The 24,762-nt window shown below is 49.3% G+C and overlaps 7 protein-coding genes across 7 annotated transcripts; 2 read left to right on the forward strand and 5 right to left on the reverse strand.

Annotated features, from left to right (window-relative positions):
- Positions 1-2,396: 2,396 nt before the first annotated feature.
- Positions 2,397-5,204, forward strand: PFICI_13066 (uncharacterized protein; the record flags this gene model as incomplete). The annotated part of the gene is made up of 1 exon (XM_007841647.1): positions 2,397-5,204. One exon carries the CDS (start codon positions 2,397-2,399, stop codon positions 5,202-5,204), a length of 2,808 nt encoding a protein of 935 aa, XP_007839838.1.
- Positions 5,205-6,385: 1,181 nt separating this feature from the next.
- Positions 6,386-9,305, reverse strand: PFICI_13067 (Pre-mRNA-splicing factor prp1; the record flags this gene model as incomplete). Its single annotated transcript, XM_007841648.1, has 2 exons — positions 6,386-8,810; positions 8,950-9,305. The coding sequence occupies 2 exons, from the start codon at positions 9,303-9,305 to the stop codon at positions 6,386-6,388; spliced, it is 2,781 nt and encodes a 926-aa protein (XP_007839839.1).
- A 1,323-nt stretch (positions 9,306-10,628) lies between these two features.
- Positions 10,629-12,876, reverse strand: PFICI_13068 (uncharacterized protein; the record flags this gene model as incomplete). Its single annotated transcript, XM_007841649.1, has 6 exons — positions 10,629-11,327; positions 11,386-11,446; positions 11,517-11,655; positions 11,708-11,768; positions 11,828-12,635; positions 12,710-12,876. 6 exons carry the CDS (start codon positions 12,874-12,876, stop codon positions 10,629-10,631), a joined length of 1,935 nt encoding a protein of 644 aa, XP_007839840.1.
- A 654-nt stretch (positions 12,877-13,530) lies between these two features.
- PFICI_13069 (uncharacterized protein) lies at positions 13,531-15,186 on the reverse strand (the record flags this gene model as incomplete). The annotated part of the gene is made up of 4 exons (XM_007841650.1): positions 13,531-13,756; positions 13,828-13,887; positions 13,943-15,030; positions 15,082-15,186. 4 exons carry the CDS (start codon positions 15,184-15,186, stop codon positions 13,531-13,533), a joined length of 1,479 nt encoding a protein of 492 aa, XP_007839841.1.
- Positions 15,187-15,703: 517 nt separating this feature from the next.
- On the forward strand, positions 15,704-17,078 carry PFICI_13070 (uncharacterized protein; the record flags this gene model as incomplete). Its single annotated transcript, XM_007841651.1, has 2 exons — positions 15,704-16,774; positions 16,830-17,078. The coding sequence occupies 2 exons, from the start codon at positions 15,704-15,706 to the stop codon at positions 17,076-17,078; spliced, it is 1,320 nt and encodes a 439-aa protein (XP_007839842.1).
- Positions 17,079-17,471: 393 nt separating this feature from the next.
- Positions 17,472-21,491, reverse strand: PFICI_13071 (uncharacterized protein; the record flags this gene model as incomplete). Its single annotated transcript, XM_007841652.1, has 11 exons — positions 17,472-19,137; positions 19,682-19,706; positions 19,767-19,828; positions 19,998-20,200; positions 20,267-20,350; positions 20,406-20,461; positions 20,541-20,693; positions 20,756-20,838; positions 20,910-21,061; positions 21,142-21,363; positions 21,432-21,491. 11 exons carry the CDS (start codon positions 21,489-21,491, stop codon positions 17,472-17,474), a joined length of 2,766 nt encoding a protein of 921 aa, XP_007839843.1.
- A 502-nt stretch (positions 21,492-21,993) lies between these two features.
- On the reverse strand, positions 21,994-24,182 carry PFICI_13072 (uncharacterized protein; the record flags this gene model as incomplete). The annotated part of the gene is made up of 9 exons (XM_007841653.1): positions 21,994-22,383; positions 22,448-22,537; positions 22,604-22,713; positions 22,770-23,154; positions 23,225-23,339; positions 23,369-23,447; positions 23,520-23,638; positions 23,712-23,836; positions 23,904-24,182. 9 exons carry the CDS (start codon positions 24,180-24,182, stop codon positions 21,994-21,996), a joined length of 1,692 nt encoding a protein of 563 aa, XP_007839844.1.
- Between the last annotated feature and the right edge of the window lie 580 nt (positions 24,183-24,762).

Raw genomic sequence — 24,762 nt, forward strand, 5'->3', positions numbered from 1 at the left:
TGATTTTGGTGTTAAAACAAAGCAAAACAGAACAAGAAAACGAGCCCAGATAGGTTTGTTGTCATGGACCACTGATGGTCGGGCTGTGGCAGAATGAAGCGAGAGACCTCATTCACACACCTTACTGCATATGGTCCGATTCCGAATCGTCAACGCAATTGCGAAGTGAGGCATGTTACTTTGATCAGTAGTTGTAACATGCAATAGGTACATGCAGTAGACCAACAACGGAACAACGACGGATTCTCTACAGAGAATGGGTGTGGTAATCATTGCAGTGCAAAGGACCAGGTACCCGCGGGGGGATCTCGAAATCCTCTGTGAAAAAAAAAAAGGCCAAGGTTCTGATCGGCCCTAGTCGAGTTCCAGCATCTCAGCACTGGAGACATGGGTTGTTGTCTGTCAAAAACCCCCCCTGTCCTTCAGTCAGGTCCCATCCCGCAGCAGCATTTTCTTCTGCTTCTTTGTTCTTCCCTCTGTCGCTGTCTGACCCGCACCCCCCAAAGTGGCTGGCTAAGTTAAGTGCTGAGCAAGTCGTTGGCTTCTGGTCTTTGAAGAGTGAGTGGACACGCAAGGACTAGGTGGTAACGGCCCCCGCCCTGATCTTGATCGGTACCTTTTTTTTTTTTTAAAAAAGTTTTTATTCTTATTATCATTTTCCCTCTTTGCGGTTCGCTGGTATGTAGCGCAGGTAGTAATGTACGTAGGTACCTGGAAAATGGCTGGTTCAAGCTTGCTGCCGTCGCCCAGTCTTTAAAACCATCGACTGTCTCGGTACTAAATTCACCTAAATACATCATATGTTCCCCCTGCCACCCGAACAAGAAACAAGCCGGGGGTCATGGTGACTCTGTGTCAAATTACTTCTCACAGGCCGCTTGAACGGATTTCCCTTCCATTTCCCTTCCAGATCCAGACCAAATCTCGACTGGCGTTGTAATTTTGTTTTTCTGAAATTTCCCTAAATTATTTTCTCAGGTACCGAGACTGCCCAACTGTAACCTAACGGTACCTTCTCTCTAAAGAGTACCGTACCTACCTACCTACCTACCTACTACACTACTACTATTATTATTACTTACTTGGTCATATGCAACGAACGTCGATCTGACTTCCTCGGCTGCAGCTAGACTAGCTGGTCGCCTTGACGTACAATCACATACATTGCTTTGGTACCTTCACCAACGGCCCCGTTTCTGGCCCCCCAAAAGTTCCAGTTCAGTCGTACTGAATGTTGCCTGTAATTGATAATAGTACGTATGTAGACGCAGCCTTTTGGGTTGCTACCGCTTTTGTCTCTTTCCTGTCTCGACAATTCATTGTTCTATTTTTCTCAACAAACCCCCATTGCAACAGAAGAAGAAAAAGGATTAGCGATTCCCCAGCGCGCACGTTGCAAATACCTGACCTGTCTGTCGGTAGTCTTCTTTACCTGTCACGACATCCCTCGTACCAAAAAAACAAAACAAAACGAGCACATCTATACATGTTGCGCGAAGATTCGAATGAACTGCATAACATTCTAGCGCATATTTGCAAGCGAGATATTACAACGACCAGAAAGCAATAAAAGACAGTCCAAGTTCCACAAAAGAGCAAAACCAGAGGGTGGAAAAAAAAAAGAGAGAAAAGCAGCTTCTGCGCTACAACCACGAACGAGCCGGTGTCCCCGTAGTACCACGCACCACACTTCCGCCCAGCAAAACAAAAACTCCACATTGGACGTCATCCACAGTCAACCAGACGACGACACGCTCACAAAACAAAACCCTACCTGCCTTAGACTCGCTCACTACAACCCCAGCATCTGTCTGTCTGGCATATGCAACTACTGGACCTGCTGCTGCTGCACCACCCGCGCGTTCTTTCGACTTAAACCTCTTCGGTTGTCTGTCCGGACTGACAACAACAAAAACAACAACTGCTGCTGCTGTTTCCACCCACCGGATACCCACCCAATCGATCTCTGCGTCCATACAGTCGTGCACCGGCCAATCCACCCTGGTAATAATCTATGCATATTACCGATCAGACCTCTCAAGTCGGCGACGCGAGTAGAAGTAAAGTGAAGCTCAAGAAGCCACTCATAGGACGGCAACATCAAAGGGACACCGCCTAGTAGAGAGGGGAGAGAGAAAGAGAAACGGGCATAGTAGATATTTTCCTACTACTACAATACCTTCTCAGCTTCGACCGCTTGGACAAGCAGCCTGTCGTCTCTCAGTCGAGTCGCATGCGCCAAACGTTTGACGCCAAACATGGTCCAATGGTGTCAAACGATCGACAATCGTTCAAGCTAAAACTTTTCTGGAGCACTGTGGCATGAGTTGTCGGAATCAGACGTGGATACCACATTCCCTACCAAATCTGGATCCAGTAATAAATCTCCCGTTACCATGGAGCGGTCGGGGACGCTGCCGCACGATGGCAGCTCCGGGCTGGAGAATAGCACCTACAGCCTGAACTCGGTCGACCAAGAAACATCAGCACCTTCGAGTGCAAACGTCGATACACAGCCCTCGAGGTGGACTTCAGCGACGACTTCCTTGACGGCCTCACCCATGGCCTCGAGAGAAAGCTCTCCCACCAGGGCGTTCGCGAAACCGCCTAGACCAGGCCGTGCATCTGCCAGCAGATCACGCAAGAGTAGTTTTAACGACCCAAGTCCGTCCAGGACAAGACAAAACTCCAACAGGGGACCAACATCGGCGCCGCGACAGCAGTCGATATCTGCCGCAACCACGCCTACTTTACCACCCCCATCTGGCTCAGACGCGCCTCGAGACTCATCACAGCCGCGGAAGCCTTCGTCGAACACGGACCGGAAATCGAGAGATTCGCCGCGATGGCCCGTATCGCCCCGCCTCAAGTCACCACCGCCGCAACTCAACAAGCCCGCTTTCCCTCCTCCGCCAGCAAGGAACGAACGAGAGCCCCCCATGATTAATTTGCAAAGAGCGACACCATCGCCGCACCCACACCCGCTTGCTTCTGAACCGGCATCACAGGTTGCTTCGGATACTGAAGGTGATGCTGCGGAAACACCATCAGGCATGCTTACGCCGGTTGGAGGGCCCAGCGGTGGTTCGTCACAATTAGAAACAGTACAGGAAGTCAGCCAACCCGGTACACCAGGTGCGGATTTGAATCTAGCCCTGGAAAGGCTGTCTCAAGGTCAGCCCTTGGGCTCTGAGTCGGCTGCCCACCGAGCAGTCAAATCTGGTAGCAACAGCGAAAGTGGAAGCGACAGCGGAAGTATAAGACGCGGCTCAAAGATACTGGGTCCTGCTGCTGGGGCAGCTGCTGCACCGCCCTCACTGCAGACTAGGCAATCAAGTTCGGCTTTGCGGTTCGGCGGCAACAAGGGGCTGTTGGCTGATCCTTCGAAACACATTACCGTCGAGGAGGAGGAGGTCAGCTCTGGTCCTCGCCTGGCTTTGGGCTTGACGACCACGAATCAAGTTGGTAATGGCAGTCTGAAGACGAAACCAAGTTCGGAAACAATTAGGCCGAGGAAAGAGAAGAGAAAGCCGACAAGGAAAGCAGCGTCGGTGGCTTCTGGCACTGGTGAGAATCCAAATCTTCTTGCAACGAGACCAGCATCCCAGCTTCGGCACAGTCGTTCGATAAGATCCTTGGCATCCTCGATATCTTGTCGCTCGCCTGTCCAGCCGAAGCACGGCCAAGGGTCGTATGGGGAGGATGCAGTGCTTTCGCACCCGCTTTCAAGGAAGGCATCGCGCACTCCAAGTATAACCGCCCATGTAACCAATTTACTGACAGGAGGACCCCGTCCAGCATCCTCAAAAGCAGACATTTTCGAGGCCAAGGTTGCCAGCGCCGTTGAAGAGGCGAATTCGTCAGACTCTGATGAGACGTTTGTGTATGATTCTAACCCACCAGACGCACCGGATAGACCGCGCCGATATCATTCTCGCACGCCGAGTGCCACGTCCATGGTCAGCCAGGCCGATCGGGGCGGCCTACGCTCCATACATAGTCTTCTCGAGAATGGGCCTGTGAATCCTGCTATCAAGAAGAACATGAAGTTTGTCAACACTTATGGAAGCAACACGGCGGAAAGCCTCACAGGCGACGAAGACGGTAGGGGTACGGGGAGTGGTCGCAGCAACGCTGGTTCAACGCGAGCAGGAGGTCGCCATCACAACCATGCGAACCGCTGGGGGCGCAATAACAGTAGCAACCACCTGTCCCTCTTTGACAACGAATCGCCTTTCCCTCATGCAGCACGATCTAAACTAGCAGGGACACATTCAAGGCATTCATCCAATCCGCCAAGTCCTCGTTTTCCTCAAGGCCGCAGCGGAATACAAAACAGCAAGCGACAGATGGCTATGGCTGGAGGCTACGATCTGGACGATAACGCGACGCCAATGGCGGATGACGAGCGTACGCCTTTGCTGCATCTTAATGGAAATCGATCTGTTCGGTCAAACCGAGGTCGTCGTGCTGGTGGTATGAGACCCCGAGGCGACCTCGAAGCTGGTGGCTATCACCAGGGCCCTTCTTTCCTAAACCGATTTGCGAGCTGCTTGGTGCTTACAATCATGCTACTGCTGGTCATCATGGGTGCGGTAGGCTTCATGTTTGCCACGTCTCAGCCATTGACGAGCATCGAACTTGTCAAGATTGGAAATGTGCTCGCTAGCGAACAGGAACTCATGTTGGACATTACTGTTCGGGCGCACAATCCCAATATCGTTGTCGTGTCCGTAGATTCAGCAGATATCGAGGTCTTTGCAAAATCACCACACGCTGGGACGGATTCAGAATGGTGGCGCCACCCACACGACGGGATGCAGATACTCGATGACGATGGAGACGACAATGAAAGCCGCCCTGACGAGAAGTCACCCAATATGCGGCTCGGAAACATCATGGAACTCGACAGCCCATTGAGCTTTGAGGGCTCGTTTTTCCAGTCTGGCAATTCAATGTCTTCCAGCGAGCTGCGTCTGACCCGACCGGGTAATGGGACTGATGGTGGTTCTGAGCGCTGGGAGCGTATTCTCAATGACGAATTCACCCTTATTTTGAAGGGCGTGCTCAAGTACACCCTGCCGCTAAGCCAAAAAGTCAAGAGCATCCCAATCTCGGGCAAGACGACGGTGAAACCCAACTCCGCTAGCGATCCAGTGGTGAGGAAACCGAACGGAACCGATTTTGAAGTCGGTATCTTGTAGTCTGGGCGGGTGGCTCTGACTCGCCATTCCATTTGTGGACATTCGTCTCGCTTACACTATATTTTGTTCCCAATTTTTGTACATTCAGCGATCAAAGCATGGCATTTACTGGAGCCTGGGGGATGGGCGTTTGGATCAAGTACGATAGTTTGCTTATCTTGTTTTTCTTTTCTTCTTCTTTTTCCTTTTGCATGAATTGCATGACAGGAAGACAAAGATGGGAAATATATTCATTAGCATATTCAAGAGCTCGGCAGACACAACAGCAACCGGGGTAAAGCGGAAAGGTACTCGGCAAAGAGATCAGCCTGGGTAATTGTTCATTAAGGCACAGGACTCTTGCGACAAAAAGAAAAAAATGGGACCACACGGCCAACCATATCATCATCACATAACGAAAATTTTACCTATTACTCACTCCATCAAACCCCATCAATGAGAGTGACACCCGGAAAGAATCTATTCAACATGAAACAGAGATTAAAAAAAATAAAAATTAAGTGACCCGGCTAGGGCTGGTGGAATTGTCAACGAATGGAAGCGTCGGCACTGGTTGTATGCCGGGTTGAGGTTCCGAACCAGAACTATTCGGCTTGTAGTTATTGGTCAAGCAATAGAAGAACAACAAGAAGAAGACGCAGCAAAAGTATCAAAAGATTCCTAAACAAAGCCAGCAAGGCAACGGAAAAGAAGGAACAGTATCACGTCAATCATGAAATTATAATGTGAATAGACTAAAGAAATGCGATCACGATTATACAAGAGCGAGCAAAGAGTAAATGGGTGGACAAGTAATGAATTGATTTGCACGACACACGTGGTAACTGTTTCATTGCAGGAATCATTCTCACACAATCCCATTTTCCTCCAAGGAGTCCAAGACGTGGTGACTTTTACAATGTTTCTTGTGTACGGGACGAATTCGTAATAATCCATCACTCAACCTCCCATGATCCTACCGAATGAAAGACGGCCCAGCTATGAGAGCCATTGTTGTTTGTCATCAGAAGTGATCTGAGAAAGGAGCCCCGAAACATTCGCATATTTCACAATAACAAGGTCAGCATTGAGGCATGAGTGATACCTGTTTGTTGGGCTAGACAGTGATTATATCCTAGCGATACACTATGGATATATAGAGGCCCCTGGAGAGGGGGTTCTTTCTTGAGGTATACTATGTCTTAGCTCAGCTGAGCGGCAACCAATTTCAATATTTCCTCCACGTCCTTTCTGGTATTCTTTGGACTCTTGGCGATGCTCGTCCATGTCTCTCCGTATCTCGGCTCGACACTGATACATTTGGACACCACCTCTGCCCGCTTCTCCTCAGTGCCATGTTCGACCAAGAATTTGTAGTACCATGCCCAGGTATCGCCCAACTCCGGGTCACGAACTAGTGCCTTTTCAAACCAGTTCTGTGCCTTGTCCAGCTTTCTCTCACCCCAGAAAATGCGTGCTACTGCGACGAGGAGAGTTGGGTCATTATCCACTTCCTTGATTGCTTCCAGAGCACGAGGTTTCCGCTGAGGCCGCGCTGTCAAGTGCCAGATCTTCTCTGACCAAAGAGGTCCCTGGGAAGGCTTAGGTACATCACGTAGCGCGCGTTCCATCAATGTCTCTGCCTGTTTGGTGTTGCCTGCACGGCGCTCGATGCGAACCGATTCGCACCAGAGTTCCGCATTCTTTGGTACGGCCAACCTTGCCCGGTCAAGTACGGATCTGGCTTTGGGAAGTTGTCCCAGCTTCTCCTCGAGTCTCGAGTACAGTAGCCATAATGGCACGGATTTCGGACAGGCCTTGACACCGGTAGCATACGCTTCACGTGCCTGGAGAGGCTTGTCAAAGTCAATGTCGTATATTTGGCCCTTCATCATCCACAATTTGGCGAAAGCTGGAAAGTGTTGTAGCGCTTGATTGACGAGATCCAGGGCGACTTCAGTGTTGCCAAGCGTTCTCTCAAAAGCAGCAGACTTCATCCAAACCCGGTCCGTAGGAGCCTCGCCTCGGGCTGTCTCCAACAGCTTCCGTGCTTGGTCGACCTGCCCATTCTCTGCTTCCAACTTGACAGCTGCCAGCCAGATATCTTCATTGTTCGGGTTCTGCTTGAAGGCGCGACCAAGCACACGACGAGCATTATCGATCTCGCCTGCTTGCCACTTCTCCTTGGCAAGCATCATCCAGAGCACTTCTGATCTTGGGCAAGCATTGACAGCCTTTTCAAGGACTTGCCATAGCTCGTCCTTGCTTCCATGGTTACGCTCCAGATCCGCTGCAGCCAACCAGAGGGTCTTGCTGGTGGGGAAGACGCGAAGAGCATACGCATATATCGCCCGCGCAGTAGCATACTTGCCCCTGTTGACGCTGCTGCGAGCATCTTCTAACCAAGTATCTTTCCGGTCATCGTCCTCGTCCAGACCCCAACCAAGTGTCTCTTGGATGATCAGACCACAGGTAAAGACAGCGCCTTCTTCTTCGCACTTCTCAGCTTCCGTGATCCACTCTTCCCGCTTTGGCATGGCTGATTCCTTGGCCAACACCTGAACAGCACGCTTCATGACGTTAAGCTTGTGCGCATTTCCAAGTTGTTCCTGTAGCCTTGCAGCTGCAATCCAAATTTCGTGAGAGGTGGGGCAGCTCTTTCGAGCCCTGTTCAACACTTTCTGGGCGTTTTCTGGGGTCTCAAGTCTCGCTAGAGCTAGCCACAAGTCGACGGATAAGGGAATCAGCTCGGTAGCCTTGGCAAGAAGGAGTCGAGCGTCTTCTTCGTCCTCCTCCAAATTCACAGCCTCCTTCCACAGAGCCTCGGACTCGGGGATATGGTCGAGCGCATGTCGAATGACTCGTTTCTTACTTCTGCTATCAGTCTCCAGCTTCATGGCCTCTACCCATAACCGAACGGAACGGTTATTCTGCTGAATAGCCTGGGCTGCAATAATTTTGGCGTTGTGCTTATCGTTTAGACGGATACTCTCAAGCCAGACATCCTCGTTCTTCGGACACTGTTTGCAGCCGCGGGCGATGAGGTTTCTTGCGGCCACAATCTTTCCGGCCAATTCTTCCAATCTGGCTGCAGCTATCCAGCCTGGACCGTTGGTAGGATTCGTTTTAATGACAGAGTCCAACAGTTCTCGCACACGATTGACGTCGCTAACTTGGGGTGCACCTTCAGGTAACGATGACTTGGCCAGACTTGTAAGATAGCCCTTGGGATCGATGCTTGTAGAGCTTCCAGAGGCTCCAGACTCTGATGCCTGATCGAGGCGTACCTGGAGGACCTTGTCTCGGGCCTCTCCAATCTTGGCAAAGTTGGTCATGGTGCCGTCCTGGCCATCGTTTGTCGAGGTATCGGCACCATCTGCCACCGTTGACCCGAGTTCTCCAGCAGTACTAGCAGCTGCTAGGACACTATCTGGCACAGCGTAGAATCTCTGCCTCCGAGCATCTCTAGCTCGCCGGTTCTTGCCTGTAAGATCTCCAACTTCGGGTAAATTTGCCCATTCATCGTCTGTGACAGATCCAAGGGCGCGCTTAAGATCGACAAACTGTTGTTGGATTTTGGGATTGTTGCGTTCGTATTCTTCTCGTTCCGCTTTTTCGCGAGCCTCCCTATTCGAAATATGGTCGGTAACTTGTACATCTATCTTGGGATAAATGGTAAACCAGTTGTGGAAAGCAGGAGATGTGGGGGGAATTCGGGCAGGCGAAGTGCTGATATATGTGGTAGGAAAGGGGAGAGAGGACCAACCTTCTTATTTTTCGCCTTCTGTCCATCTTTTCGTCTACTTCACGATAGATACGGTCGGCTTCATCGTCGTCCTTGTCGTAGACACCACCAGCAAACAGACCGACCTCATTATCTGGGTCCTGATATCTCTCCGATTCGTCGTTATCGTCGTCGTCGTCTTTCTTCGCGCCTGCAGCGTCGCCGAAACCCAAGGCAGCGGCTCTTTTAGCTAGAGCCTCTTTGATTTGGTCTTCTGAAGGGCCCTCGCGCGCCGGGCCCAAATCTGATCGGGTGGTGAAGCCAGTAGCACCACGCCCGAGACCAGCCACGTAGTTCTCGGGCGCAGGCATATTAAGGAAGTCCCGTCGAGTCGTCATCGTGCTGCTTCCTTTGCGCACTCTGCGCGACTGCTAGATGATGAAATGCGCCGGCTGTAATGTAGGGTGGAGGGAGCGTCAGATTCGATGGAAAAGAGCTTCAACGAAATGTATATTCTTGAGAAATAAGAAGGGCTGAGCCTTGGTCAGTCAGTAGTTGCCTGGACTACCGTCGATGTGCCAGGCTGCGCTACTCCGAGGAATTAGAAAACAAAATATTGTTCATCTTGAACCAGGAGCTTGCCATGCTTGCCTGTCGAGAAATACAGTGGGGAATTTGTGGCTGGAACAGCCTTACGGCAACTACAGCATGAGCCACTGATTAGCTGATTAGCGACCCTGGCTAAGGTAAGGTAGGCACTACCCTAAGCAACGTACGGCGCCTTCCAGAGCAGCTGAGCAATGCTCTAGAGCCGGCAGCACAACACTCCCCTACCTACATTAGTGCCGGGCGCCCTCCACACCCCCCAAGAGGCCCCCCTCCCAGCAGTAACTCAACATTTAGACCTAAAGTTTTATTTACAAAATTATAATAAATATGTATTATTCGAAGCATCAATATATATCTATTATACGGATATTAACATCATGCTATTATATCATAACGATTATGTTACCGGCAGTGGGGGTTTAAGTAAACTTGAAGTAACCGGTAGCTGTACACAGCGTCGGAAGAAGACCATGAATATGAATAGTGTATCTATCAATGACCATTACCTCTTCGCGAAAGCCCTTCTGCCGGCAATAGTGCTGCTTTGCGTAAACATTGGCCTTCGTGCCGGGCACACAATACTGTCTTGGCCTTCATTGGCAATAATGGGTTTCATCCAACCAAGTCACTGAATATTGAGACCGGATATTCCGAAGCGAGATGTATTTGAGACGAGTATGCCGATCATACCATGAGACAATCGTATCGCTTCTCGTTAGTTGAGTACCTCCCGACGAAACAAATAGTACTCATCGAAGCCGGCTTCAGTGATTGCGACAATGAACGAGTCCTCGACCTCAGAAGATGGCTCGAGCTGATTGGTTCCGAGCTGGACTTCGATTTGTCCTTCATTGCTCTTCATGAATTTACTCCTGTCTGATCACCTAGGATACGATGATCCAGTTACATGTTTTCGTCGTTATTATCTGGCAAGAAGGATGAAAGTATAAAATATATAACGGAATAGGGTATCACTTTTTCTCTTTACGCAAAGTTTGACCTGATTATTGTTGCTCGAGCCCACATACATAATTGTAGAGCGACGTGACGTTCATAACAATCAGCCATGTCAGGTTGAAACATGTCTCTCCAAGCAGTGACACAGCATGTGGTTACATGACAATCTGTCCAGCAGTGTCCAATCCGCATATGTCTTTATATCGTCGAATGACACGAGTAAGTATCACTTGGGTATTCCTTGCTCCTGGGAACTTGATGTACAACCTGTCAAATAACTGCAGAACGAGCTCCAGGTTATTGATGACCTGGTTATGTTGCAGGTAAACCACGAGCTCATCTGGCTGGACGGTCGAAGCGTAAATCAATGAAAGTGCCGCCGTAAAAAGTGCGAGAAGGTTTAACCAGTTGTAAGCAAACCTTTCCTGGCAATGCATTATGTGCGCTTGGCGAATAGACATTGAAGCCGCGTCGGCGAGTTTCCGTACATTGGCTGGCACCAAGGTAGGATATAGCGGTGACGGTCTGTATAGCAAAGAAACGTGGGTGAAGTAGTTGAAATCGTACCAGTTGCTGCTGAGGTGCGGCACCCGGGGATGGATCTCGGGTAATGGGAATGGCGTGCTACGCCGCCATTCAATAAGCTCCTTGTGGAGGTTGAACACAATCTGCTCGCGACGTGGCATGTTTTCCCTGATGGCTGTTGGGTTTCCGTAAACGTGTCGGCTGATTTTGCTTGCAATTCTTCTTAGCTTGAGAATATGGCACGGAACAGCCATCATAGGCGTTTCTAGACTCTCCTGATTGAGAACGCCGTAGGCATTGATATCCTTGTCGTCAGCCTCGGCAAATGGCTAGATAGAGAACAGTGAGAAAACCATTGGCCGCAAAACAATTGGAGGGCCAAGTTACCTCTATTTCGATATCGTCGTCTTGCAACGCAAATGGGCGACCAAGCGCCATGGAAGCAACACTATGAACCAGAGAATCCATCAGAAAGCGACTACGAATACCACTGTCATGGCTCTACCACCTTGACTTACCGATCCATCATGTATATGGAAAAGAAAAGCCTTTTCCTCATATTTGCAACATCAAAGGGGAGATTTTTGTATGCCGCAGCCGTATGCAAACCAAGGCCGATGGCCAAACGAGCAGCCATACCGATGAGAAACCAAGTGTCTGGGAATATGTCAGCTTTCCAAGCCGAAGACGCGACAGACGACTGATTTACTTGGCCCAAGCTGATTGAAGAAAGAGAATGATACTTGAAGGGTTGTGATTTCAAGGGCGGCCTGCCTCGACGTGTCAGCACTATGAATAAATTCGAAAAGGATGTTCAGATGGCTTATACCATGTCACCAGATTCACATGCTGTTTCAGAGTATTCAAGAGCCTTATTATAGTAAAGTAGGGCCTCTGATTCTTCAGCTAGTGAGATGGAGCAGTATGAAGAGTGGCTGATGGCTAAAACAATCCAGAAACGAAATAAAACGAGGGTATCAAGGTTCATTGAATCCTCATAAATACTATCCACGTCAGCAAGGAAGCTGTTGTAATTGAGAATGGGATACAAAGTATGCGAGTGAGCAAAATAGAAGGAAACTAGCTCATCCGTGCGAGATCGGCCAGGTAAAGTCAAATCTACCAAAGACCCCACTGGCTCAACGATGTGCGACAAAGGCAGAGGTCCAAACAAACTTGAATCAAAGCCCAGGATAGTAGTAATGTTGACTAGTGAAGGGTTGAACAACTCGGGCGACGAGTCCCAATCGATTTCTACTGTTGTATCGTCTCTCTGGTCTTTTCGGAAAACGAAATCTGCCCGATCGGGTGTGAGACGTTTCAATATTGCCTGGGTGAGATTTGCGAAAGAGACACCCGAGGTTGCCCCAAAATGCCGTTCTGCTGTCGCCTCCAAGGTGAGTATCCTCAGTTCTTCAGCCATGGTTATTGTTGGCGCTCGGCTTTCTGCCTCAGATATCGTGAGTCTTGTGCGGCTGCTCATGCCTTGATTAGCATGTTCAAGTGGCGGCGGTGTGCTATGAGAAGCATTCTCGGTAGATAGTTGTCGCTGTATCGGGACATCACCGGCTGTTGCTGATAAAAATGCAAGCTTTTCTTCCAGCTCTTGGATCCTGGTTTCCAAGCCTCGCACAAACCTAGTTTAATATCAGCTTGTTGTCTTGATTTTTTCATCTTGGTGATAAAGATAAGCGTGCGTCGATGAACTCACGCGACGGGATATGTGCCGTTCTGGCAATCATCAACGAGGAAGCTACATGCAACTTCGGCTGCTCGACAATTCTCGCATTGTGGTAAAGTACGATCGCATTTTTTCTTTCGCTTGTAGCAGCGTTGGCAAGATGTCATGGCCTTGGCGACTACAGCTTGTATCTCCATTTTGGTTCCAAAGTGCCCTTGTATCGGACGACTTGGTAATGAGCTTTCTCTGATAAGTTGAGGGGTAAGTAATATATATATGGTAGATCCAGTAAAGCATTAGCCCATATTGGACCTTGTAGATGTGGCGGTGGTGGGGTGGCACCGCCATGGACGCCTTTTAGCAGCGCTACCGAAGCTTTATAATCGGAAACTCAGCTAATAGAAACACCATATCTCCCTTTAAGATCACCACAATATAATTAAAGAGATAAGAGAAAATATTTTGATTTAGATATCCATAAAAGAAATTGCAAAGGAAAACTATTCATTAAGTAAATAATTAATTAAATCTGTCACAGTGCACACTGAACAACGGGACTTGGTCACATGTATAAGGTCTAATATTTTGTGTCCGAATCAATCTACACCGAGCCAACGTTTGTTGTAGCGGGGATTTGCTTAAACGATCTATTATTTAGTATCTAGTCTGGTCAGAACGCCAGAACCCCGAGCAATTTCTGCAAATAATGCTGCAGCGTCATCACAATATTTAACGAATAGTTGAAATCGGAGCAAAAAGAAATTTAAAGCAATACCTCTCAAGTAAAGGCTGAAAAAAGAAGACAGACAAGGCAACCGAGTCTTGTGTTATTGAGCACACATCCCTCCGTTCTACACTTTGGTAACTAGTTCTTTGGAAGTTGGATCTCTGATTATTTCACCGTCAGAAATGGGCTTGGTCCCATTGTATACCTCAGTAATCTCGACGAGCTGGTCACGAGGCACTCCATTAAAGCGTTGGTCAATCTGCTCCAAGGTGAGATCTTTGGTCTCGAGATATGTAAAGAAGATGACGGTGGCAACAAATAGATTCCAAACGACACCCACAATGTAGAATCTTTGAATCTGTCAGTTGAATCCGCCAAACCTAGGGAAGGTAATACTTGCCGCCATCCGATTCCGTCCAACCCAATGGGGATGACATATTGGTTGAAGAAGCCCGCAGAAGAAGTAAATATGCTGTAGAAGCTGTCATGATATTCGTTAGTTTGGTCTTAAATGGAATAGGTAGAAGATAACGTACGCCATGCCTTTGGCTCGAATGGTGAAATTGAGAATTTCTGCGCAGTACGAGAATGACAGAGGAGTCCAAGTGGAAGAGTAGCCGATTTGGAAAAGAAAGACCATTGCAATGATCCCATTCCTGCCTTGCGCATTATCTGTCTCTGCAGCTGTCAGGCCGGCCGTGGTCGCAAGAACCAGTGCACAAAGAGTTGTGCCGGCAACCAACATGGGAATACGGCCGACTCTGTCAATGAAGCAAAGGCCGACAAGCGCCGAGACGAATGCGACGCAGTTCTGGCTGACATTGATAGCAAATTGCTCCTGCTCTGAAGTGATTCCGGCCAGGTCCAGCACGTTGCTGAGGTAAAAGGTAATGATGCTTGAACCAATTGTTTGTTCGAAAATGCCCAACGATATAAGTATAAAAGCCCGATAGAGATTTGCCTTGACTGAAACGAATGCCTTCCACCATGCAAAGTAGGACTCAAATCTGTTCTCCTGCTCAAAGGTGATGGACTCTCTGATCTCTCGGAACTGGGCAACGACCAGAGGATTAGACTCATCACCCTTGCCATGGAACTTGGCGAGAATGGTAAGTGCTTCGCGGTCCCGGCCACGTGAGAGTAACCATCGGGGGGACTCGGGAATGAAGAAAAGGGATATGATGCACGACAAAGCAGGGCCGGCCATGCAAATACAGATAAGCCTCCACGACCATTGTCCAGATATGCTTCTTGCTCCATAACCAACCGCCGAGGATAAAATGGCACCAAGAAGCCAACATGCCCAGTAAAGACCAGCGATTAAACCACGACGTGTTGGTGGGGCCAGTTCGACGAGGTAGGTCGGTACGGCAGCGATATCCACAGACTTTGCAACGCCAATGAGGATTCGGGCGACGAAGAGTTGGGCTTTGGTGGTCGCGGTAGAGTGCAAGACACAAGATATGAGAACGATCAGGGAGGCGATCAGGATACCGCCTTTTCGACCATACTTGTCGACAAGGCTGCCAACGAAGAAACCTGCAACAATGGAACCGAGATTTTGAATTGCCGTCAAGAGACCTTTGAGTTGTGTATCAATTTCGAATTGCCTCTGGAACTCAGACTGGGAATATTTAGCAATGCTGAGCAAGGTAACACGGAAATGGGGACATACCAAGATGTTGAGGGAAGACATCATGCTAGCATCATAGCCAATGGTCGCACAGTTGAGTGCTGCCACCAGGCAGATGAGCAACATAATTTTACTGAGTCCCAGCATCGTGATTGCTGTATAGGCTTCGTCTTGCACAGTTGGGAAGAGATAAACAGAGATGAATCCCTCAACCGCTACCCTTCTCTACATTAAGTAGACAGGGAGCGGATGGAGGGAATGGCTGTAAGTACTATATCATTATCCATCACAAAGGGAGAGTTACATGGGCGAGGTATCAAACAAAAGCCAAAGATAAGGTTTTAGTTCATGGATAACTTGGCTTCGGGAATCCCGACACTTTTCCATCGGATCGACCGCCGTGCCCCAATTAGTATCCCACGACCCAGCCAATGCATTGTTCTGACAATCCGACCCAGTCTGATCGTGCTGAGATCGCCTTGTAGTTGTCCAGGTTCTCCGCATTCGTAGTTGGAAACGACAGTTATTGTTAGTTCGACAAGATAAAAAGGTCTGTCTCCGTCGGTCCATGCACGACCTTCCATGGTTGAGACACTTCATTTTTATTGCAAATACATTAGCAAATTTGGCTATATTTATTACGCAAAGATTCGCCATTTAAATCATGGCAGTTAAAATAACCAATTGGCCATTATGGAACGAGTTTCTTGATCCTCCTGCGAGCGTCTCTGAGGACACCTTCACCAGCTCCTCGAAGGCCAAGGCCGAGGTCATTGCGCAGTATGGAGAAGCTGCCCTCCGCCAAGGCTGGCTCAAGGTCTGCAAACAACTCGAAGTCGTAACCGAGAGACTTGCGAAGCTTGGAAGCGACGCGATCCCGGTTCTAGGAATCGAGGACTTTGGTCCCGGCGGTCTATCGGAGGAAAGACGCTCGGAGGTGAAATCTAGCGGCTGTTGTATCGTGCGCGGCGTTCTCGATCGCGAAGAGGCTACATCCATGTTCGAGAACCTCAAGGACTTTGTGGTCCGAAACCAGGGCGACATCATGGGATGGCCTGCAGAGTCCCCTATAATGTTCAACCTCTACAATTCACCGACGCAAGTGGCGGTCCGAACGCATCCTAATCAGATACTGGTGCAAAAGTCACTAAACTCCCTGTATCACGACGCCTCGGGCACAACCTCTTCTCAACCCCTAAGCTACACGGATGCGACTCGGATTAGACCTCCCAGACAACCCTTCCTGACCCTTGGACCACACATTGATGCCGGGAGTCTTTGCCGCTGGGCAGATCCTCGATACCGCGATGTATATGCCAAGATTCTATCCGGATATCCTGAGCAGCATGATCCCTATGACCTCGAGGTGCGCAAGGACGCCAATCAATTCTTGTTCGAGGCCAAGGCACACTCGGTAGTCTTTCGCGCTTTCCAAGGCTGGACGGCATTGACGCCTACATCGCCGTCCGTCGGTTCACTGTTGCTCTACCCCGAAGTCTCTGCCGTCATCGCCTATGTCATGTTGCGGCCATTCTTCAAGCCCCCGGCCAAGGAGGAAGATGTGATGAAAGCAGAGGAGTGGACTTTTGATCCAGACTCGAGCTGGTTTCCTGGGACGATCAAGGAGCAAAGCCAGCGGCTGAGTCCCAGCTCTCACCCGCACCTGCGCTTGAAAGACTGCCTCACGTTCATTCCCGAGATGCAGCCTGGAGACACAGTGTGGTGGCACACAGATGTAAGCAGGGTGTACCCGAGGTGTCAAAGAATTAGGTTGAACTAACTACGTATAGATGTGCCATGCCGTGGATCCTGACCACTTTGGTGACGGCGACGCAAGTGTTGTTTATGTTGCAGCCTGCCCGACGACACCCACTAATCAAGATTATGTAAAAAAGCAACTGGAGGCTGCTTTGGCTGGCCGTTGCCCTCCAGACTGTTTGAATGTCACAACGGATGAGACCAAGTTGAAAGGTTACAAGGGTTTTGATGATGTATCAGAGGAAGGAAAAGCGGTCCTGGGATTTAATCTCATACAATAAGGAACTTCGCACGTGCTTTAGCAAATGATAATCCCAGCTACGAGTATTATGAACGTTCAGTGTGAAACGGCGCTTACATCTTGATGCCGCTTTATCAAGGCTACTCTCCACATGCGCACATAATCAATGTGTGGGTATGGAATTCTCTTGACTGTGAAGCCGGAATAGAAGATGCGGTACCACCAACTGCTCTCTTGGTACTGCCATTCATCAGTCGTTGTAGTTGCCATGATCTCGTGGTGATGATTTCGCATTTACCAGGTGCGTTGGACAGATCTCAGATCTGACTTTTTGCAATTGAACCAAAAATTATAGAGACAAAGAGAGCACACGCGTGGCATACGACAGATCTGGAAGTTTTATTTATTGATTCTCGACTACACTTGTGCAAAGCTATTTGTCTTGATTACTTGCTTCAACCCCTTGCTCGAACAGTGCCGCAGCCATAAATACGGTCTCATCTTGCCATCTTCTCCCAACTATTTGCATCCCGATGGGCAATTGCACATCAGGGTGCTCTGGGTTAGATGCAGTTCCACAGGGAACACTCATAGCCGGATGGCCAGTTATGTTGAAAGGACATGTGTTGTTGGTGACCCCAATGATACTGTTCAGCCTCCTCAGCCCTCGATCTCCGGGCTCTGGATGCGGCACAGCAACTGTAGGGGCGCAGGGGGTGACCAATACGTCCACATCCTTGAGTGCTTCATCGTATGCTGCCCGGAGCTCAAATACCATGCGGTGCGCCTTGGCCTCTAGCGATGTGCCAAAATGACTGTGCGCAAATTGCCCACTGAGCATGATATTAACAAGAGCAGGGTTAGAAGCAGAAAGCAAATCAAACGCCTCTTGTTTTGGGGGCCACTGTGGCTGTATATGAGGAGGAAGAAACGTCAGATGGCCTCCAGTCTTACCCTGGCAGAGAAAATCAGACATCGACGGCCGAGTGGCAGCAGCCCAAATGATTGGGCCGTCCAGATGAAGCGGTACTGAGACATCAGTAACATCCGCTCCAGCAGCTCTGAAGTGTTCTGCTGCAAGTCTTACCGCATCACGTACATTTGGTGCCAATCCTGGGATTTGGAATGATTCAACGAGGAACCCGACTTTCATGCGCCTCGAGCTACCGACAGATGCCTCTGCGAGCTCATCTCGGAAATCTGAGAGAAGCTTTGGGTAATCCTTCACATCCTCCAACAAGGGACTTTCCGGGGTCGTTCGTGGGTCTAATCCATCATACCCGGCCATGACCTTTAATAGAGTAGCAAGGTCTTCCAGGTTTGACGCTAAAGGTCCCAAGTGATCTATCATGGGCGACATGGAAGAAGCTCCGGTGTACGGCACAAGTCCAAATGTCGGTTTGAGCCCGTAGATACCGGTGAATGAAGCCGGGATTCTGACGGATCCAGCCTGGTCGCTACCAATGGCGAGTTCGGCGACCTCTCCCAGATTAACAACCGCGCCTCGCCGCATGAGCTCACACGCGGCAACGAGTGCGCTCGAGCCACTGCTGCTTCCACCGCTTGTGTATCCATGTAAAAGAGGGTGGTGAACCGGTCCGGTGGCTGACGTAAAGGACAGCGGTGACGCGCAGTGATTCTCGCAGGTGGACGATCCCTTGATAACGCCACCGGCCGAGAGAATCCTGGACACCACCGACGCGTCAATCGGGGATATCGCCGGAGGGGAGCCATCGGGAGACAAGACTTTATCAAATGTGCCGAGGGTAGTCGGGAGTCCACCGACCGAGATGTTGTCCTTAATCGCCAAGGTGCGGCCTCTTAGTAAGTCGTTGGATGGCTGGGACGACTCTAGCTCACATCGATGACTCCATGCATTCATAGGATTGTTCTCTCTGGCGGGCTTCCAATAGTTGCGGTTCCCGACGACGGGCTGAGCTCGAAGCGCTGGCTCTACATACTCTGGTGCATCTATGATACGATTCGAAACAGACTCTAAAGATTGCAAGAGAATAAGATAATCATTCGCATCGTCTATATCGATCTCCACAGAAAGACTTGCGGCAAGACGATGTACGTCTTCTTTTCGAAGCTTGGACCTGTCCCTCTCGAATTAGTGTGTGGTCCAGAGTGGAAGATGTAAATATATATGAATAAAGAAAAGAAGGATGGCGCGTCTAATTATAGCTGGAGAAGAAAAAGTGAAACCCGATTTGACAGAATACAAAGCCGCGAACTCGGAAAACCTACTCTGAGCTTTCTCTACTAATTGAAACGATAGACATTTTCGTTACCGTCTTACGATCTCAAGATCTGACGATGCAAAACCCCCAACGGACGATTGGAAACGTGAGCATTTGAGGTCTCGTGACGGTATAAGCGAATTCTTCTGGGGCCTCACATCGAGGACTGGACTGGGGTAGAGGCGACTTGTCGCTGCTCCCGACGTCGTATAGATTCACTGGCTTGGCAGTTCAGCGGAAGATCCGAAACACTTTCCACCCTAGGCACGATACTCGACATTACTGGTATGGATAGCGTTGGTAGCCGTGCCATGCCCGTCTCCGATGGGAAACATTCTTTATCGGCCACAAGGGATCTAGTTGGCTGCTGGGACTGCATCTATGGTTATGGTCCACGTACTGGCAACATTTCTGGAAAAGAGCCACTAATGAGAGTGAGTATATTGTTAGGTGCTAGGCACCAGCGCTGAAGGGTAGGTACATACTAGTTACATTGTACAGAGTACCTAGCTCTCCCCGCAGCTGCAACAGCTTTCCGCCTTCTAATCTACACCACACTTTTAGCTACACCCAACCAACCATAGATTCAATAGTCATTAACCTAAAGATCATCACTCTTGTGGCACAGTAGCTAGAAAACACATTCGTTTACTTTCTAATTCGTTTCTCACGGTGGCGTTTCATGCCCATCTCAAACTCTTGATTCTAGCTCGAACAAGGCTCGTCCAGCTTCCAAGACGGTCTCATCCAGTGTCCGCCATCGCATTCCTAGTTCCTTTTCGGCCTTTGAACAGTCATTTACAAAGCTCGGTTCCAAAGGGAGACCATCGTTGGGGATGACGGGGAATCTTTGGGCCTGTTCTGGAAAGAGGTTGCGGAAGAGGGCGAATATTCGAGCGTAGGAATAGCTTCCCGAAACCTGTCGCGAATATTGTCAGCATTTGTATACTGCAAGGAGGGGTGATGGGGGGTTTAAACCACGTACAATCATGTATCGCTGTCCTGAGCACTTGGGCCATGTAAGAGCCTTGAGATGTGCTTCCGCCAAGTCGAAAATGTTGGTAAAGACCTGTGGCATCATTTAGTCTACTGGAGTTTGTTGAGTGAGCCTCATATAATCCTACCGGACTTGGATCTCCAGGGACCACTTCCAAAGCATGTGTTATATGGTGCCATAATCCTGTAATCATTTGGTAAGTTTTTTTTCAAGCCAATATGTATTCTCTTGACGAGAGGCGGGTTTAAAGTGATTTTCTTACTGGCATGTGCGGCGTCCAAGTCCTGGACGCCATTCAAGACCTGCATGGGTCGACCGTAAACGGTGCCTGGGCAGAGCGCGACCAGATCGAAATGGGGCTTCTCCTCTGACATGAATTCCCATGCCCTCTTCTCGGCAAGTGTTTTACCGCAGCCTTTGTTTGATTCGTAAATGGATTTGGCACCTCAGAAATGGGAGAATAGAAAGTGGGCTTACAGTAACTTGTCACTGCCATGTGTTGACCAGTTGCGCTTGCGCCTTTCTCCCAGGTGGTAGGGTTCCAATCATGCTCAGAGTAGCTAGAGACAAACCCTATTAGATACGAATACGATATGATGTAAATATGGTTCTGTAAAAAGTCGTGACGTACACCTTTTTAATATCGATGCCAAGATGGGGGTCATTGTTGATCGCCGCGACTGTACTGGTGTAAACGAGTCGCTTCACACTAAGTTCTTTGGAACAGGCGTGAAGGATAGCCTCGACTCCTTGGGTCTGGGGTATCATGATATCCTCTCCTTTCTATGCCAAAGGAAAAACAGGGTGCTCATTTTAGTACAACGGACAGCTATCTTCTGCGCGGTTGCCCGGGGAGCACATACAGCATGCTGCAACGTGTAAGGTCCCGCAACGTGAACTACAGCGCCGCAGCCCTTGATGGCTTCCTTGTAGGTTTCATGTGTGCTGGCCGCATGGTCTTTTATAATGATCCAGTCGATCTTGACATGATAATACTTTGCACTCCATGCTGCCGCCCGGTCTTGGGATCGAGAGGTTCCGCGAATCGGGAAGCCGGCGTTTGCTATCTCGAGTGCAATCGGTGTCTGGGTTCCAAACAATTAGTTATCTTCTATGTACTTGAGGTAGATGTTCCGCGAGAGCAGCTGCTTACACCAATCAGACCAGTAGTGCCTGTAACGAGCACCTTTGGTGCGATTGAGGGATTCGACATGATGAGGCAACACTGTTTCAATAGGTATGTACCCTTCCTAATAGGAACTCAAAGGTCCATATATAATATAGGTACCATATCAATACTCCCCCTGGCTTCTTGGCGTCTCTAGTACTGATCCTAGGGCCTTCGGTGTATTGATAAGGCGTCGCTAAGTCTTCCGGCTTTATATTGATAACGGGTTCTTGGGGGGGCGGGTTCTTGATAAGTTATCTTACTTGCCTAGATTTACCAGATGAAAAGAACTTTATAGTATCGGTGGACCCTGGGAGTCAAAGCGATAATGAGCAGCCGGTCTAGTGATTGTTTGCGATTGTCAACATCGAGAAATGATACCTCGTTTATCTCTTCTTAAAATAAAGTCAAGACGAATGAAAACCGAGATGAGTCTACTTTGACCGAAAATTTAATCATACTAGATCATTGTGATTTTTCTCAAACGTTATAACATTCGAATCTATTACTTTATCCCATATCCCACGTCTCATTCCGTGGACAAAGGTCAAGTCTTCCTCTGCTTTAAAGCCTCGTCAACAATTCTTGCTAGGCCTAGACATTCCTCCTCGTGCCATCTTCGGCTTATCACCTGTATTCCGACCGGCCCGTTGCGAAATAATTCCGGGCTCTTGTACATTTCGTAGACCTTTGCGTCCATCTCGTTTCGTGGTTTGTAATCTGCCTCTGGTTGGTCAAGAACTTGATCAACAACCGTGACCGGAATAGCCACGCTGGGGAGGTCCAAGACATTCCAAACACAAGTGTACCCAGCATATATGTAGTTTCCGTGAGTCGGAGGCGGAAAGGGGGCGACGGGGCAGATGATTGCGTCGATGGGCCTTCCCGTAGAGGTTAGGGAAGCCGAAGCAAGCCATGCGTCTAGGTATTGTTTTCGCTGGCCGGCCACAAAACGTCAGCCGTGTTACACACTAGGAGCCATGACTTATCTTCCGACTCACGTATGCTTCTCGCTCAGTACACAGCCTCCAGAATGCATTGACGGTGATTGGAGGAAAAGCCGAGACATCGTCGATTCCAGGTAAGAGTGGCTGTCGCAACATCAGCGCCAGTTCTACCAATGAGGTCAGTCGTCATAAGGCTGGAAACATCCGTACCTCGCCTGATTCTCCAAAGAGTATTTTGAATTCTTCACCACTGTCCGATGCAAACGTGCGTTGTAGGATGGAGATGGCATGTTGGTGATCAACCGGATTCCATGGTATCACTATCATCCATCGTTAAGAGAAGAGTCATATCGGCGGTGGCATGAATCAACCTCACCCGTGTGTCCGGCTTGTCTCACGGCCTCGACGGCCTCTCTCATGGCTCTCCGTACAGGTGGCTGGCACCTCACCAACCCATCGTCTTCCATGAACGCAAAGCACATTTTCGCCTTGTTTCCCCCCAGGTGCTCCAAGTTGAACATGGTCTCTCTCCACGGCATTTCGAGAACCTTGGGGTCTAGATTCCAAGGCTGACCTTGCAAGATGGTCTTGAAAAAGGTGGCGCAACCAGACAAGGTTCGACTCAATGGCCCAACCGAGCTTTCGATGGACTCTTGTCCAACGAGCGTATTGCAAGCTCCCCAGTAAGGCATCCGCCTAGTGCTGGGCTTTAGACCATACAGAGCGTTTAAGCATGCCGGGTTGCGAATGGAGCCACCAAGCTTTTTGGGGGATTGATTAGTCCGGGCAAAATGATATCTTGAGTCAAGGGTGTCTTTTTTGCAAGCTCACGTCTGTTCCTACTCCCAGCGGACTGCCTTTCAGTGCCAGCAGAGCAGCTTCACCACCACTGCTGCCCCCAGATGTCAAGTTTCGATTTCGTGGATTGACAGTTCTTCCATAGACACTTTTGTGGGAAGTGTCATTACTTAATACTTGTCATTGGGGATTTTTGAGGGATGAACTTGCTGGTTTACTGTTTCTGGCATCATGATGGCCATTGGCACATTCGTTCCTAGAGGCAATTTAGTTCGATAGACAATGATTCGACTCGTTCCGCTGGATTGTAGCTGATCACTTGGCTTACTCGCGAAGATTACTGCACCCGACTTGCGAAGTATGGTGACTAATGCTGCGTCGTCTTTACACTTTCGCCCCAGCCAACTAGCCAAGCCCATGTTGTTCTCAGTACCAGCTACATCGAACCTTGTGTGATGGAAAATGTCGTCAGCAATCCGGCGAATGCGTACTTTGGTTTCGAGACGACTCCTCAACTCACTGATCCTTGAGAGAGACGGGAAGACCGTGCAAAGGCCCCACGGGACCAATCTCGAGACGGATCTCGTCGAGCCGTCGTGCTTGTGATATCGCATCCTCGATCCAAAACTCGGTCAAACAGTTGGTCTGTCTCATGGTGCGTCAGCTTTTGTGGGAGAAGACGGGGTCTTTCTTTATTTTTATTTTGTTTTACAAGCTGGTGAGCTATGATTGCCCTCTTGCAGTAAGCTCTGGTTACTTCTTCTGCGCCCCAAACGCCTTTGGCCAGTCGCCCTAAAAGCTCATCGATATCGTCCAACTCGGTAATTTCGATCTCTTTGTCGTTGAGTATATCTGTACAAGTGGAGGGGAAATCAATCACACTCAAGGTGTCGTGAGCAGGGGAATCAATGAGCCAGTCCTTTGGGATTTTGGATAGCTGCTCTGCCTTTTTGGCAGCGCATTGCTCCTCCAGGGCTGGTGGTAGGGACATTTTCTCGCCACGTCTACACAAAGAGAACTTGACGCACAAACGTCAAGAGCAACGCTGGTAATGTCGATGTTTGTGCCCCCGAAAGTACACTGTTCCTATTTTTTCCTCTCTTTTTTCTTGGCATGTTGCTTGCGTTTTTCTGCTCAATAATGTTAGCCATGACCTTGTCAAGGCGTGGAGCCATCGCAAGATGCCGCGACTATCGACCAGCCCGGCAACTTGCGTTTACAGTGGATGTGGGGCGGGCCGGCGATAGGAGCGCCACAAGACGCCGGCGGCTATATACAATTCAATACACTCATTGGCCCCAATCATGGCAGGTAATCTTGCTCATTGCGACTGATAATTATAGTTATCTGGAATGTCGTCGTTATCATCGAGGTTTGTACACAAGAGATTACGGGATTTTTTCCACGAAGGGTTTGGTCCATGATTGTAGTGAGCGCAGCTATTGAATGCAGCACTTCAAACTGGTGAGAGAAAGAGAGAGAGAGAGAGAGAGAGAGAGAGAGAGAGAGAGAGAGAGAGAGAGAGAGAGAGAGAGAGAGAGAGAGAGAGAGAGAGAGAGAGAGAGAGAGAG

The sequence above is a fragment of the Pestalotiopsis fici genome (genome assembly GCF_000516985.1).
Source record: "Pestalotiopsis fici W106-1 unplaced genomic scaffold PFICI_Scf_11, whole genome shotgun sequence".
In the NCBI taxonomy this organism is placed as follows: Eukaryota; Fungi; Ascomycota; class Sordariomycetes; order Amphisphaeriales; family Sporocadaceae; genus Pestalotiopsis; species Pestalotiopsis fici.